Genomic DNA, 17430 nt, shown 5'->3' on the forward strand with positions numbered 1-17430 from the left:
CTTCTTATGATGTGCATTACCGAGAGGGCCCAGAGATACCTCTTCGATACTCGGAGTGACAAATCCTAATCTCGATCTATGCCAACCCAACAAACACCTTTGGAGATACCTGTAGAGCATCTTTATGATCACCCAGTTACGTTGTGACGTTTGATAGTACACAAGGTATTCTTCCGGTGTCCGGGAGTTGCATAATCTCATAGTCGAAGGAATATGTATTTGACATGAAGAAAGAAATGGCAATAAAACTGAACAATCATTATGCTAAGCTAACGGATGGGTCTTGTCCATCACATCATTCTCCTAATGATGTGACCCCATTATCAAATGATAACTTATGTCTATGGTTAGGAAACCTTAACCATCTTTGATCAACGAGCTAGTCAAGTAGAGGCTCACTAGGGACACAGTGTTTGTCTATGTATTCACACATGTATTTAGGTTTCTGATTAATACAATTCTAGCATTAATAATAAACCTTTATCATGATTTAGGAAATATAATAATAACCATTTTATTATTGCCTCTAGGGCATATTTTCATCAGTTACATTATGTCATGTGTCATTGGTTTGTCATAATAAATACATTATAAAATACATATATCATTACATAGTGAAAGCATACATATTATTCAGTAGATAGCTCCCTTTCTCCCGGCTCTTGGTGTCCAAAAGATTCTCAAACTGAGATGCATATTACACCTTCACCAGTTGCGAACAAATGCAAACTCATCCAACTTCTTCTTTGTAAACCTACAATAAGATCCCAATCACGCTTGAATTATAGATACCAACTCCCAAAGAAACACCAAACATGTATTTAGGGGCAACTATTGGCTCTAGATTTACTACCCATGTGCCAATGACAGTATCCCAGGAGGACAAGACCTGAACTAACTATGCCCTCAAACAAGGTCTTGGCAACAATCCAATCCTTTTTAATTCATAGCTTGGTAATCCCAAGTAATGCTTACCTACTTAGAGAAAATTAATTACATTACTAAATTTCCCATCTATGTTGTGCTGAATAACAAGCCTCACTCAGTTAACTGAGTGTGAAACATTTTATTGTCAAACATATCCTTGTAATACATACCAAAAACATATTGTAGTTAGTAGCAAGCCAACTAATGCCTTTCCATGGGTTGCACACTCGGAAATGGAACACATAAGTGACAAGAGCAAGTCTCGGCATTGGCCTAGTCCAACTCGAACTATCCCTTGAGCTTCATGGCTTTGTGCCCCCCTACCATCGCCGCCGTAGACGACGCACTGGGAAACTAGAACATCAGTGACTGGAGCAGTTTGGTCGTTGGCGTGGCGCAATAGCTTATCGCACGCCATTGCACAGTAGAGGGGTCGGAGGTGTAGAGGCAGAGTACATGGGCACCTCTGACGACGTGAAGTGCACCGTCCGCCGCCTTGTCAAGGAGCGCCATGCGGAGGCGCCATGCGATGGGGTGTAGTGAGTCCAGGCGACGATGGTGAGGCGGATGACCGCGAGGGTGGATGGAGTACAACACATGTGGTAGCTGGCACTGAGCTCGGATGGCGGTTGGTGGGACACGGCGGCGACACCCTAACCCTAGCTTTCGGCCGCTCACATGGTAATGCGGAGAAAATGGGGAACTGAAGGAAAATACTTCGGGAACGAGGGGAGGATGTACATGGAAAAAAATAGTATGAGGCAAATAAACCAGAAAAGGAGCGGAGCAAAACGTACGAGTGAGAGGGAGGAGAGTGACCGGTTTGAAAAAAAAATCAATGAGATGAGGACATCAAAAACCCTACACCTAAAAAAATAGTTACGAAAATTGACCAGTGCACGTACCTATCTTGCTCTCATCAACCTTTACCCCCTGAATAGGGTGGCCACTCTTCCCTCTAATCAAAAGCTGCCAACTAATCCGTTGTAACTATTTTACGTAGATTGCGCGAGAAGGGATGAAGGTGAAATGAACAAAACTACTAGGTACCAACAGGCCATCATAACCGCAGACTTCACTTTTATAATAGAGATTCTTTATGTAAGTCTCCAAGGATCGATATGGCGAGCTAGAGCTGTAGTGCATGGCAAACATGTTGTGCAACTCTGAAAGCCATTTCTAAACCAACCCGTAGTCAGATGGTTATGAGGACAGTGGAATTCACTGTCCATCAGAGTTTAAGTTCCAAACTTACACCGGTACTTGTATTTTTTTAGATTTATTTCAGGTCTTTCGACGATGTGCTTTCAGTGGAAGAAGACCAATGACGATTCTATGTATATTCTGTTGGGTTAATTGACCCCACAACTTTTAGAGAAAACAACATAAATTTACTGTACATGTACAGTGCGCTGTGAACGAAATTATGTTAGAATTTACTAATGACCCCGCAGATTATATTGGCTGGCTTTGCTAGTGGATGAGACGTTTTCGTCGACTACAAAGACGTATAGGGGTAAGATATGCGTGCGTGTGTTCATGTATGACCATTTGTCTTTGTATTATGTTAAAAAAACACTCAAAGCTATTTTTTGTCTTTTAAATTGCTTTTTTTAGGATCCGTCTTTTAAATTGCTGTTGCGTCTAAAGTCGCGAGACCTTCAGCCTACGGTGCCCCCCGACTAGTCCTGGCCATGGGAAGCCCGGCCCGAAAAAGCCCGGCCCGGCCCGGCCCGACGCTACCCCGGGCCGGGCTCGGGCCTAGTTTTTGAGCCCGAAGGCCGGGCCGGGCCGGGCCCGGGCCCGTCATTTTTGTAGTTTACTGAAGGTCGAGCCGGGCCGGCCCGAAGCCCGACGGGCTTTTAGGTGTTCGGGCCGGGCTCGGGCCCAGAAACACAGGCCCGATGATCGGCCCGGGCCGGGCCCGGGCCTAGGTTTTTTGTGTCGGGCTTGGCTAGGCCCGGCCCGAAGCCCGGCCCGGCCCGAGGTTTGGCCAGGTATACCCCCGACCGCCTCCTCGAACGCATCCAGGGCCCATCTCCACTCCAAACCCACGAACTCACCGCTGTCCCTCCCATCTCCGGCGGCGACCACGGCATTGAAGCCGGCGAGAGTGGTCTTAGGCGCTTATCCATCTGGACCGGTTGATTGGAGCACAAACACGGGAGCGAAGAGCGGAGGGACGCGGTCCCGTGCCGTCCTTTATTCTTAAGAAGAATCGGCTCGGTCCCGTGCAGCGGCGGCGGCGGCGGACATGTCTGTCGAACTCGTCCTCTGGCTCTTCTCCTTCGCCTCTGTGATGGCCCTCGTCGGCCTCACCGCCTACCAGGCAAGCTCGGCTCCTTGTCCCTTTAAACTTTCTGCCTTTGAGCCGCGAGTTTGGTCAAGATCTGCCGCACAATTGGCGAGATTCCTCACCAAATTGGGCTTCAGCTGGCCAGCTTTGTGGAATTCTGAACATAATTTGGGCAGGGATTTGGTCAACGGTGTAGTTCTTGTCGTTCTTCCTTGCCAATATTACCAGTATAGTTGGTCAACTCGAGGCGGAAAGAAGATAGCCAGTATTAGGTCAGCTGGACTGCGATTCAGCAAACTAGATCATGTCTAACTTACACTCACAAATCATATTTGTATAGAAAGCTCCGCTACATTTGGTTAAATGCATCCAAAGTTTCTGTGCTGCTCAGTTTTGCTCATCTACTTCCATGTTGGATGAAATGAAGTATTTCTGATTATCGTTCCTGTTGGAATGTTAGCACAAGCTACTAGGTAACATCCTGGTGCTTCCATAGCTTGTAACATCCCAGAAAGTGTGGTTGTCGAGAAACCAGCATGATCATAGGTCGGACATGCATTATTGTAGCTTTAGCACCCAAAGCCTAAACAACACGATAGATAATAGTTTATAATTGAATAAATCCTTTTGTATAACAGTGTAAGACTGTAAGTTGATATTGTTGTCACGGTGCGGTATGTTGCTGCAATAATTATGAAGTGCTATGCGTTTATGCATCCCAGTATAGAGAAAAATTCGGTTTAATAATTTTAGATTTGTTGCTGCATCAAGAATGGTCACAATTGGTTGAGAGGTGCAAATCTGTATGGATAGAATTTATATAGAGAAACTAAAGTTTGTTTTAGCTTACTGCAAAATAAGTTATTTTCTCTTCTTATTGATTCATTCCACTGATTTTTCTTTGTGTTTTTGTATCAGCTTATCTGCTTATCTGATTTGGAGTTTGACTATATCAATCCATATGATTCATCATCTCGCATCAATGCAGTGGTCATAATAGAATACGCACTCCAAGGGGTCCTCTGCGCTTCTTTCCTCTTGACGCTGAATTGGTTTCCGTTTCTAGTTATGGCTCCTGTAACATATTACCATGTGAAGCTGTATGTACTTCTTCCTTTAAGCCCTGTAGTTTATCCTCAAACTATAAATGCTTGTTTGGTCATTTCCCTATTGTATTGCTATTATTTATTTGGATTACTTTATATCTCAGATTAGTTGTTCATTTGGGGAGGAATCTGTAATGCCTCTATCATTGCGGAGTTCTAGTATACATAATTAGTTTTTGGAAATTTAAATGTTTACTAAAGTATTTGTCATCGTCATGACATAGTGAAGGATAGAAACATATTAAGTGCTCGCAAGAACTTCTTTTAATGATCTGGAGGCTGAGCATTTGTAGTTGCTCTCTCATTTTGGGCTATTCATGTTTTATTGTTCTTCATGACCTTCCACATTTAACATATTGGTCTGGATATTATGCATTTAGACAAGAAATGGTGTGCATATATGCCCTAATAACAATGTTGTGTCTGGCTTATATTTATTCTCTTGCTGTTGTCATAATATGATAAGATCTACTCTACAATGTACCTGCTATATGTGCTTTGATCTTGACATGCATCATTTCCTTTTTACCATTCCACACAACGAAAGAACCATTAGACATTGTTTGCCTTGCACTAACCTTCACTTACTCAAGTACTCCCTCTGTAAACTAATATAAGAGCGTATAGATCACTACTTTAGTTATCTATAAACGCTCTTATATTTCTTTACGGAGGGAGTATATAGTTATCCTACGATCAATGCAAAAACTTCTTAATCTTGCTTTACTTTATGTTTCTAATCTGACCCATAGAGCCTTGTTTGTAATTACAACACAGTAATAACATCTACATGTTGTTGGACTGGTTAATTTATTGTTGGACATTTACAAGTCGCAACAATAGTTTGCTATGCATCAAAGCGATAAGTGACTTCTATGGAGACAACTAATTCTAGCATAAAGGAAATAGAAACAAAGTCGAATACAAGCAATACAGCAGGAAACAGCTATTAACTATGCACAGCTCTTAATAAATAATCCAACTAAGAGGATGAACCTGAATGGCGTAAAGTGACTCCAAACGTGAAAATTATTGAAGTTACATCACATGTCTTTTACCTGCTGGTAAACCCACAAGTCCCAAGTAGAGGAACAGTAATACCTCAAAAAAAAAATTGGTTTTCTCAGTCATTTTCAATCTCTTTTTCCTCAGTTGATTAGTTGAGACTTTAGACCTGAAATAAAGTGCTTTAGCTTGTTGTATTGAGAAGAGTAAATGAACTTCTGTAAGATACCCAATCTATACTGGTAATCTGCTTCTTGTATATAAAAATGATAATGCATCTGCGGGTCGTAAGTAGTAACCACTAATTCCTATATTAACTTCTTATTATGAAAAAAAAGATGCATATACCTTTCTAATGTGATCTAAGTACAATTGCCTATGCAAGGCATTTATCCTGCATATTTTACTTCCATTTACCTTTTCATCTCATGCCTTCATGTTCTGGGTCATGATAGTTAAAGGAATATAATTATTTAGTTTTTTTTATCAGGTATATGAATCGGAAACATCTTATAGATGTTACTGAGATATTCCGACAGTTACATGGAGAGAAGAAGTACAGGATGATCAAGCTTGCCTTCTACTTTGCATTATTTATTATATCCATTTACAGGTTTGGTGGCAGACTATTTAATTTAACTTACCATATTTATGATTGGATAATCTGTTTCTGCAAATGTATTCATATGCTAGTCTTAAACATGGTTCTATCCAGTGAAAAAAAAGCGCACCTAGGCGAGCGCATAAGCTTGCCTAGGTGCTAGGCGACAACAAAATATCTAGCGCTTAATTGTGCTAGTCGTGCGCTTAGGCTAGATAAGCGCTACGCAGTGGCAAAACACACAATTAACACCTACCACTTTCTTTATCCTTCTTTCTACTTCTCAGTTAGTCACAGACAACCTCGGACATTATAAAAAACCCTTGTATATTGTCATATCCTAGTGCCCTCTGCCGTGGTGAAGTACTCCCCACTTGTGCCAAGAGGTCCGGGGTTCAACGCGGTCTCTCTACATTGCACTGTGCAGGGGAGCTTGCCTCGTATAATCCCTCCCCAGACCCTACCTGGCGTGGGACGTTCAAGCGCTGTGTCTTTCCTTTTTCTTAGTACTTCCTTGCACGCTTCCGATTCAGCTTCCAGTGCATTATCACATGTGAAGAGCTGCCTACAGGCAGTGTAGATAATCTAACCGGCAGAGTCACGAAGGACGATGCCACAGCCAGTGGAGCCGTCGGTGGCGAGATAGCTGCCATCCGTGTTGAGTTTGGCTCATCCCATATTAGTTCCCGGGCTGCGTGTGAGCGTTTCAAACTGAGTCGTCCGCTGTCCACTTGGAGAACCATTTTGCCTTTGGTCTGGTCATCTCGAGGAAACTGCTTGACACACAACAACGAGTTTATGTAGCTGTTGAGAAACCGGCGGGAAGCTTCGGTTGGAGGCGGTGCTTTATCATGTGTGATCTCGTTCCGGACATGCCAGGTGTGCCAAAGGACCATCAGCAGCACCATGCGATTGACTTCTGACAGCTCATCCTACATGCCGAATAGCCATTCCGGCTACTTGCTGCGGACATCCTCGACCACAAGTCCTTAGCCTGCGGGCATCTGCACATAGTGTGGTAACCATCCTCGTGTTCCACAAGGGGCACAGACCATTGGGTTCCAAATTGCGAGAGAATTTATTGGCCCAAGTGGCAAGAGAAGTTGAGACCAGCCACCAGGCAAACGCGCGTACCTTAGGGGGAGCAGGGCACCCCCATATGGTCTTCCAGTTCCAGAAGGTGCGATGACCATCCGTTGCCCTGCTCGAAGCACTTGCCAACGGATGCTCACGCTCGTCCATGGCAAATCGTTATACTGAACGAACTGAGAAGACACCGGATTTCTTCGGGGGCCAGGCGAGGACGTCATCGGGGACACGTGGAGAGGTGTTGATGCGATGATGGCGTCGATTGGGAGAAAGTGTTGGTGACGGAGATCCACCCGCCAGGTGCCATTGGCATCCAGCAGGTCCGTGGCGCGTCTTAGCCGGCATGTCCCTTGGGCGTGAGGAGCTTGCCCGCCGGATCCCCGTGTCAGCCATCGATTCCTCCAGATGCGGATTTGCCCTCTGCTGCCCACCTGCCAAATCAGCCCCCTTTTCAGCAGCTCCAATCCAACTGGATCGCTTGCCATGTGACCGACACATTGCTGAAAAGTCAGTGTTCACCAGCCGCCCCTCTGGATAATATCGAGCTTTTAACACCTGCGCACAAAGACTCTCGGGTTTGGTTAGAAGTCTCCAAGCTTGCTGAGCTAGCAGTGCTTGGTTGAACACCCTGAAGTCATGGAATCACAAACCACCAGTGAGTTTATGCTTCTGGATTTTAGGCCAAGCCTGCCAGTATGTTTTTTGCTTCCCCTCCGATGATCCTCACCAAAAGTTACGGACCATCCTGCTAAGATCATCACACACGGACATGGGAAGCTTGAACATCCCCATCATACAAGTGGGTATAGCCTGTGCAACCGCTTTGATCATCGTCTCCTTTCCTGCCAGAGATAATGTATCACTCCACCCTTTGTTAAGCGAGCTTGCAAGTTTTGACATTTGCCCTTTGACATCCTACCTTCCGGTGTCGGCAGCCCTAAATATTTCTCTTCAGAAGTAGAGAGCTGAACCTGCAGTGCTGCATGTACCCCTTCTGAACTATTTCCAGACAGGCTTTTCCAAACATTGTACTGCATTTGGCTGGGTTAGTGAGCTGAGCAGTAGGGCCTAAATAAGCCATGATGATAGAACGGACCTCCTCCGCTTGCTGTGTTTCTGCCTTAAAGAAGAGCAATGTATCATCGGCGAACAAGAAGTGAGAGATACCAGGAGCATGCCGGCATACCTTCAGGGAAGTAAAATGTCCTTTTTCCTCGCCATCCTTTAACAAGGCAGAAGTCCGTCAGCAATAAACAGGAACAAGAACGGAGAAAGAGGGTCACCTTGCCGTAGCCCGCGCGACGGTGCAAACGAATCTAAGAGGTGACACAAGTAGGAGTATAATCCGGTTCATCCATCAGTCAGAGAAACCCAACTTTTGCATCGTCCGCTTCAAGAAAACCTAATCAACCTGATCATTTGCCTTTGAGAGGTCCACAGCTTATAGGCGCAGAAACTCTTTGCTGCATCCTTCTCCTGCTGGATATGATGTATGCAGTCAAACACAACCAACACATTATCTGTTATCGTTCTTCCTCGCACAGGAACACTTTGAAGTTTGAACTGGCGATATGATCTCATCAAGAATTAACCTCAACCTGTTAACTAAGCACTTGGCACCACCTTATAAATGACTGAATTAAGTGAGTTTTACCGGATTATCAACTTTTGGGATGAGGACAATGGCAGTGTTATTCACCTGTTCATGCATAACTCCTGACCGGAAAAATTCCTTCACACCAACAATTTGGTCCTTCATTATTGCCCAGTTTGTTTGAAACATCCGCTCCGGAAATCCATCCGGTCCAGGGGCTTTGAGCGGGCGTATCTGGAAAAGTGTGTAACAATCTCCTTATCAGAAAGTTCTGCATACAGACCATCATTCATATTGTCAGTCACACGAGCGTTGATAAGGTCAATTACTTGATCTGCACACACTGCTGGATCAGCAATAAATAAATTTGCGAAGTAATCTGTCACCAGATCTGTTATGACCGGTGTCACTTATAGCCGGAGGAGGCCCATTGGGCGCGTCTAGTTAGGGGCTTAGCCCAACTTATCTTATTTTTATTAGCAGCAAGGATTATATAAACAGATGTAAGGCTACCTTTTGGAATTAAGCAATAAGTCATAACTATTTCCCGGCTCCTAAGGCTCCCCTTAGGAGCCAGAGCCCTAAACCCTAGCCGCCTCTCACCACCGCCGCCGCCTCCTCCCGCGCGATCACGGTGCCGACGCTCCGCCGGCCGCGCCCAACCTCTTGCCAACTCACCTCTCACCCCTACAACCTACGGTCGAGACCCGGTAGGACCCTAGCTCCTGTTGCTGCGCGAACTTGATCCACACAACACCACAGAATCCTCACTTTCGCGGAGGTAAACTGACCGTTTTTCAATGCAAAACGGCAAAGATCAGCCAAACCCTAGAGTTGCTAGGGCTGGGCAGAAGCTACGAGCTAGGTGCTGAAAAGAAAAGAACGTAGGAGAAAAAGCAACGTAAGGTTGCAAAAGGATCGATTGGTTGTCTTTCCAATCGGTCAAGTACCCCATATATATATAGGGGCGCGCCCTGGTCTTTGGCTGAATCGGAGTAGGACTCCTTTTTCACGTATAGAAGGTAATCCCTGTTTTGCTTCCTCTGCAAGCAGGTCAAATATAATATTCCTAATCCCTAATTAGCCCGGCCAGCACCCAAAACACATGGGACAGCAGCCCAGCCCTATACTAGTACGTACTAGCCTATATTTGGGCTTGTTTCAGCCAACAACTACCTCATGCAGAACCTTCTCTATCTCAAATATTCTCCAGACCAGATTTCTTCCTTGCCCCTCTGCTGTCTAAGCAAGAACTCCATCATCGAAGTATTACCGCATTTATCCTCTGCACTGAACATATTTCTGATCTGCACTTTTAGCTGAACTCTGATTCCAACAGCTATCAAATTTGTAAAACTGGCAAGCAAAATTTCATCATTAACACATGCCCCCTTGTTTTTGGTATGATTGCATCTACCAAAAACACTATAGCGATACCTTTGGATGATGTCAATTGCTTCATCGGTCATATCATTGCTCAGGGCGATGTCCAAATAACACATTGGCCATATTTTGCTTAGGACGATATCTTAAATAATATCGGCCGTCATGCCATCAAGCCTCCTGCCACATACTAGGATAATACTTCTTTAAATATTTTCCATTGAGAGCTTTAGGCAATTTCTCCCCATGCAAAGATTTTACAAAATATGAATTCCCAGGAACAATTTCAACAACTCTATATGGGCCTTCCCAACTCGGCGACCACTTGCCGAATTTATTGTTCCTAGTTCCAACAGGCAAAATCGTTTTCCACACCAAGTCTCCTATTTGAAACGATTTTTCCCTCACCCTTTTGTTATAAGCCTTAGCTACTCTTAACTTTTCTTTTTCAATTTCCTGTAAGGCTCTTAATCTTTCTTCTGGAACATCATCAATTCTGTCCAGCATCAAATTATTATAGTCTACAGCCGACAAATCATTTTGTCTGGCTACTCTAAGAGCTTGCAAATTAACCTCTACAGGTAACACTGCTTCTTACCTTCCTGTCCATACACTAACTCATATGGTGTCACTTGAGTTGCTCCAAGCTTAGATATGCAATGAGCCCATAAAGCCTCCGAAAGCACTTCATGCCACTTTCTTGGATGCTTCTTAATTTTCTTCTTTATAAGCTTAATTAAAGTTTTATTGCTAAATTCGGCCTGTCCGTTAGCTTGAGCATAATAAGGCGACGAATTTAACAATTTAATTCTAAAAGATTCGGCAAACTCACGAAATTGATGAGACATAAAAGAAGAACCTTGATCAGTAGTCAAAGTTTGAGGAATACCGAATCTGCGAATAATATGCTCCAAAACAAAATTAATCACTTATGGGTCATATTTCTTAAAGGAATTGCTTCAGTCCATTTGGTAAAATAATCTGTAGCTACTAGGACGAAGCGATGACCATAGATGAAGCAGGATATATTTGACCAATAAAATCTAAACCCCATCCTCTAAACGGCCATGGCTTAATAATGGAATGCATCATAGCTGCAGGTGCCAATTGAACATTTCCAAATTTCTGGCATTCTTCACACCCTTTATAATAGCGAAAACAGTCCCCTAACATCGTCGGCCAATAAAACCCTGCTCTTTTCAATAACCATTGCATCTTATGAGCCGACTGATGTGTTCCGCATAGCCCTTCATGTACTTCACCCATAGCTACTCTTGACTGATCAGGACCTAAGCACTTTAAAAGTAATCCATCTATCGTTTGTAGGGATGAAAACGGCGCAGAAACGGACGGAACTGGGTGCTACCATATTTGTTTTCATATTCTTTTGCAGAAGTGGAAACGAATACAGGAACCCCGGAAACGAATACGGAAACAGATAGTATCGAAAACAGACACGGAGCAAAGACAGAGTGGACACGGAAACAAAACTGTTTGTTGATCGAAACTTAAAAAACCCCTTGAATCATAGAGAAATACAGACAAAAAACAAAAAAAATTTATGGAATTGTTAACATGGCTACGAAATAATATGGTTGTGTTAGCAACATATGATAGTATTGTAGTAATACATGACAATTCCGTATAGGGCCTAGATTAGTACATGTGCGGTAGTAAAAATTGGTCTTCAAATGATCCATTTTGCTCATTCTACTCATTGTGTCACTATGTGTTGTTTGGTAGTTGGGCTACAAAGCAGCCATGGGCCTACACTAGAAACGGAAATTCCGTATTCACGGAAACGAAAAGTTCCGTTTCCACGTCTGTTCCACCGGAAAACACCACTCTGTTTTTGTTTCCGTTTCCGCATAAAAAAATTCCATTTTTGTTTCCGTTTTGCAAATTTTCGTTTCCGTTTCCATATTTCCCCTTCGTTTCCATTTTTCCTCCGGAAAAGCGAAAACTTTCCGCTCCATTTTCATCCCTAATCGTTTGGCGGTACAACTCACTATCTAGCAAAGTATATTTTAAAGCTTGTCGCCGAATTTTTCTATCTCTTGTTTGCCCAGGATCCTTTAGATGATTAATCAGAGGAGTTCTCCAATCACCTGGTTCTAAATTAGCTGCTGATCCGGTTATTTGTGACTCCTACACCGAATCTTCTTTGCCATGTACTATTTGCTGCTGGATTGAACAAGGACCTGCTGCATCCTTTAGCAAATTAATAGCCAACAGATCAGCATTACTATTAACAGCATCTAGCATCGGTTTGTCTAATATGAAAAACTTTCCCCTACTGATTTGGTATCCGGATGCTTGCTGCGCTAAGCAATTAGCTCTATAATTCTCTTCCCTAGGTATATGACTGATAGTGAAAGTATTCAGAGACTTAATTATATCTAAACACCGGTCCAAATAGCTGTTTAATAATCCATCAAAACATTGAATTCACCACCAATTTGCCGGACTACCAGAAGTGAATCTCCAAAAGCCTCTATATCCTTTACACCCATATCTTCTAAATTTTGTAAACCAAACAACAAAGCTTCATATTCAGCTTGGTTATTTGTACAAGGATATTCCAAACGGACCGATGTTTCATAAACGACATTGTTTGGTGAAATTAAAACATTACCGATGCCTTGTCCCTCGCTACAAACCGATCCATCAAAATAAAACTTTCATGGGCACACACTAACATAATTAATATCTTTTTCATCCTTAATCCTATGATCAACAATAAAGTCAGCGATGACTTGACCTTTCATAGCACGCAACGATTCATATGCCAAGTCATATTCTATTAGTGCATAAGCCCATTTTCCAATCCCACCACTAAGAATCGGCTGCTGCAGCATATATTTAATCACGTCCGCTTGGCAAGCTACTACACATGTACTATAAAGTAAATATGGCTGAAATTTTGTACATGCATAATATGAAGATAAACATAATTTTTCAATAAACACGTACTGACTCTCAGCGTCAAGCAAGCGGCGGCTCAAGTATGCAATGATGTACTCCTTCCCGCCGTTCTCTTGTGCTAAAACTGCGCCGATCACCTTGTCTTGTGCGGCAATGTATAACCTGAACGGCACACCAGACTTGGGTGCTCGAAGCACCGGAGGACTTGACAAATACTGTTTTATATTATTAAAAGCCTCTCGCTGTTCTGCCCCCCAAGTGAATTCGGCTTCATGTTTTAACCGAAGTAAAGGAACAAACGATTCAATTTTTCCCGCAAGGTTAGATATGAATCGTCTCAAGTAATTAATTTTTCCTAACAATTTCTGCACATCCCTTTTACATGTGGGCTCCTCCAATTTTCTGATTGCCTCTACCTTCTTAGGATCAATCTCTATGCCATGCTCATGAATTATAAAACCTAAGAACTTACCAGCCGATACACCGAAAGCACATTTGAGTGGATTCATTTTCAGCCCATACCGATGTATTCTTTCAAAAGCTAATCACAAATCGGCTGAATGGTGATCAAACCCATCCAATTTAACAACTACATCATCAATATATATTTCTAATACGATGCCTAGAAGATCATGAAAAATCAGATTCATAGCACGCTGGTATGTAGCTCCGGCATTCTTCAATCCAAAAGTCATAACAGTCCACTCAAATAAACCAACAAAACCAGGGCATCGAAAAGCAGTCTTAAACATATCTTCTTCTGCCATAAATATCTGATTATAACCAGCATTATCATCTAAAAAACTGATTACTTTATGTCCAGAAGCATCGTTAATCAACATGTCGGCTATAGGCATAGGATATTCACCTTTAGGGGTAGCCTTATTCAAATCCCTAAAATCAATACATGCTCTAATCTTATCAGTATTTTTCTTTTCAACAGGAACAATATTAGAAATCCATTCCACATATCTACACGGCCGAGTAAACTGAGCTTTTAACAACCGGTCAATTTCATCTTTGATGCGGTCATATATACTAGGATTGAATCGCCTAAGGGGCTGTTTATGCGGCCTAAAACCAGATTTAATAGGCAATCTATGTTCAACCAAGTCCCTACTCAAACCGGGCATCTCAGTATAATTCCAAGCAAAGCAATCAACAAATTCCCTAAGATGCACATACCTTTCCTCTCTGATCGGCCCCCATATTAGCATTAATAAATGTAGGTCCGGGGACACTTCCATCACCAATATCAACTTCCTCAAGTGGGTCAGCCGATGAGAATCCTTGTCCAAGCTTCTCCATGTCATCGAAATCCTCAATAGCTTCATGCATATCGTTCTTTCCTGAACGATACTCCTCAACACGCCTTTGCATCCATTTAACACTATCTTCCTTATTCATTGTTCACAAGGATAAGTCATTAAGCCGAGCTACACTAGCCGACTGTGCATGTACAGGAACAAAACCATCTCTGCCAATACTAATATAATCATAATCTGATAAATCTCTACCCGTCAAGCATCGCATCTCAGCGTGTTGCCAATCAACCGGAGCCTCAGCCAATGCAATGCAGGCCGAATTATCCGCATCAACCATTTCAACATCATCATCAACCCACTGAAACAAACATTGATGTAGAGTAGAAGGGATGCAACAATTTGCATGAATCCAATCGCGTCCCAAAAGAATATTATATCGGCCTTTGACATCAACAACGAAGAAAGCAGTCGGCAATGTTTTGCTCCCAACCGTGAGCTCCATAGAAATAACACCCTTAGCTTCAAACAAGTCTCCTGAGAACCCACTAAGAGCATCTCCAACAGCCGCCCAACGCGTTGCGCGCTAAAATCTGGTTTGCGGCGCGCCCATCGCCAGGTGCTTGGCAGATGGCTTGCTCCTGCACGGGCGCTGGCTTTTCGTGCCGGATCACGGCGACCTCCGTCACAAGGTCCTGCTACTGGCCCACTCAGCCGACCATGAGGGCGTGCAAAAGACCCTCCACAGTCTCCGCGCCGACTTCTACATCCCCGGCGACCGGGCCCTGATCCGCGATTGGGTGCGGTCTTGCCTGACGTGCCAGCGCAACAAGACGGAGACGCTGCGACCGGCCGGGCTGCTCTAGCCCCTGGAGGTGCCCTCTCAGGTTTGAGCTGACATCTCCATGGACTTCATCGAGGGCCTCCCCAAGGTGGGCGGCAAGTCCGTCATCCTTACGGTGGTCGACGGCTTCTCCAAGTACGCACACTTCATCGCGCTTGGCCATCCCTACACTGCCGCCTCCGTGGCGCGTGCCTTCTTCGACGGCATCGTCCGCCTACACGGGTTCCCCTCTTCGATCGTCAGCGACCGGGACCCGGTGTTCACTGGGCATGTCTGGCGCGATCTCTTCCGGATGGCGGGCGTGAAGCTGCGCCTGAGTACGGCCTTCCATCCTCAGACGGACGGTCAATCTGCGGTGGTCAACAAGGTGATTGCCATGTATTTGCGTTGTGTTACAGGTGATCGTCCCCGTGCTTGGGTGGACTGGCTTGCGTGGGCGGAGTACTGCTACAACACTTCATACCACTCCGCCCTGCGCGCCACGCCTTTTGAGGTGGTCTATGGCTGATTGCCCCCGCCCATCCTACCGGTTGACCCCGAGACGACGAGGACGGAGGCGGCTGGCGACCTTCTTCGCAGCCGGGATGAGATGCTTGCGGAGGTGCGCCAACGACTTCTCCAGGCCCAACAGCTGTCCAAGCACTACTACGACGCCCACCATCGCGAGGCGGAGTGGCTGGGTGTGGCTGCGCCTCCTTCACCGCTCCACACAGTCCCTCGACTCGAGCGCGAAGCGCAAGCTGGGTCCTCGCTACGCCGGGCCATTTTCTGTGCTGGAGCGCATCGGAAAGGTTGCCTACCGCCTTCAGCTTCCGGCCGGTGCCCGCATCCATGATGTCTTCCATGTGGGGTTGCTGAAGCCCTTCCGTGGGGACCCGCCGGCGACCACGCCGCTGCTTCCTCCGACCTCCGACGGGTGCCTTCTTCCAGGACCGACGAAGGTGTTGCAGGTCCAGCAGCGTCGCGGGGTGTGGCACTTGTCGATCCAGTGGCAAGGCCTTCCGGAGGAGGACGCCACTTGGGAGCAGCTTGACGAGTTCTGCCAACACTTTCCAAACTTCCAGCTCGAGGACGAGCTGTTTGCGAGGCGGGGAGAGATGTTATGACCGACATCACTTATAGTCGGAGGAGGCCCATTGGGCGCGTCTAGTTAGGGGCTTAGCCCAACTTATCTTATTTTTATTAGCAGCAAGGATTATATAAACAAATGTAAGGCTACCTTTTGGAATTAAGCAATAAGTCATAACTATTGCCCGGCTCCTAGGGGAGCCGGAACCCTAAACCCTACCCGCCTCTCACCACCGCCGCCCGCCTCCTCCCACGGGATCACGGCGCCGACGTGCCGCCGGCCGCGCCCAACCTCTCGCCAACTCACCTCTCACCCCTACAACCTACGGTCGAGACCTGGTAGGACCCTAGCTCCTATCAATATCAGCCATGATGGCGCTGTCCTTCTGCACCACACCACTATATGAACAAGGGATTTTATCCGTTTGTACACACACGCCACACCTACTTGATCTGCGCACAGCGCCGGATCTGTAGCTTCCCTAATAGTCCTCTGATCTGTGTTCATAGCCATTAGTTCCCCAAGACGAGTATGGATTTATGAATTTCCTTCATCACATCACCGAATTTCTTTTTGCTCCATCTGTGCATGCGTGCATGAGCTCACCTAGCGCTGTGGCCATGTCACCAAGGTTGCCCATGGCACTGGCCGCTGACCAGGCTTCCATGACCACCTAAGGCAGCGCTAGGTCACGCTCCCAAGCAACTTCATAGTGGTGGCACCTCTTACCCACGTTCTCCCATGGTAACTCAGCGAAGCACCTTAGGAGGATCGGCGCATTGTCTGATGAAGGAGCAACCAGGTGCTTAACACCGCCCGGTTGAGCCGAACTTTGACTTTTGCTCGGCTGGACCGCCGGTTATCATAAGTGTATGGCAGACCTGAAAAACCAAGATCACCAAGGCCACATAACTCAAAAACATCACGAAAGTCAATCATCTGACGTGCCGAGTGAGGAGTCTTGAAGAAATGTTCGAAGCCCCACATGGCCTCGTTGAAATCTCCAATCACAACCCACAGACATGTCCACTTGGTGGTGAAGATCACGGAGAAGCGACCGCATGCGATGTCGGTCCTCTGTCCGGGGCTCGCCGTAGACGCGGGTGAGCCTCCAACGAGGCATTCCCGCAGCAGCACTTGCATAAGGATCAATATATCATACATCCATAGCCTTCACATCGTCTAGCATGGATTCATGCCAGAAAAGAGCTAAACCTCCACTAAGACCATTAATCCTTCGTAAATGAGATTGATATCTTTTCATCCTATCTTTCGACTGCCTAGTTTCACAAAGAAAAACAATGCATGGGGATTGAGCTTGCACTAAGC

General features: G+C 45.2%; 1 protein-coding gene across 2 annotated transcripts in view; it reads left to right on the top strand.

Moving 5' to 3' along the window:
* Positions 1–2939: 2939 nt before the first annotated feature.
* Positions 2940–17430, top strand: part of LOC119307968 (protein cornichon homolog 1-like) — a 16420-nt gene continuing 1929 nt past the window's right edge. The window contains exons 1-3 of one of the 2 annotated variants that reach the window (XM_037584067.1): positions 2940–3256; positions 4142–4323; positions 5825–5947. In XM_037584067.1, the coding sequence (XP_037439964.1) occupies positions 3182–3256; positions 4142–4323; positions 5825–5947 (380 nt within the window). In that variant the 5' untranslated portion in view covers positions 2940–3181. The remainder of the gene's footprint in view (positions 3257–4141; positions 4324–5824; positions 5948–17430) is intronic. The other variant, XM_037584066.1, reaches the window with a different exon arrangement.

This window comes from Triticum dicoccoides, chromosome 5B (assembly GCF_002162155.2).
Source record: "Triticum dicoccoides isolate Atlit2015 ecotype Zavitan chromosome 5B, WEW_v2.0, whole genome shotgun sequence".
NCBI classification, from domain to species: Eukaryota; Viridiplantae; Streptophyta; class Magnoliopsida; order Poales; family Poaceae; genus Triticum; species Triticum dicoccoides.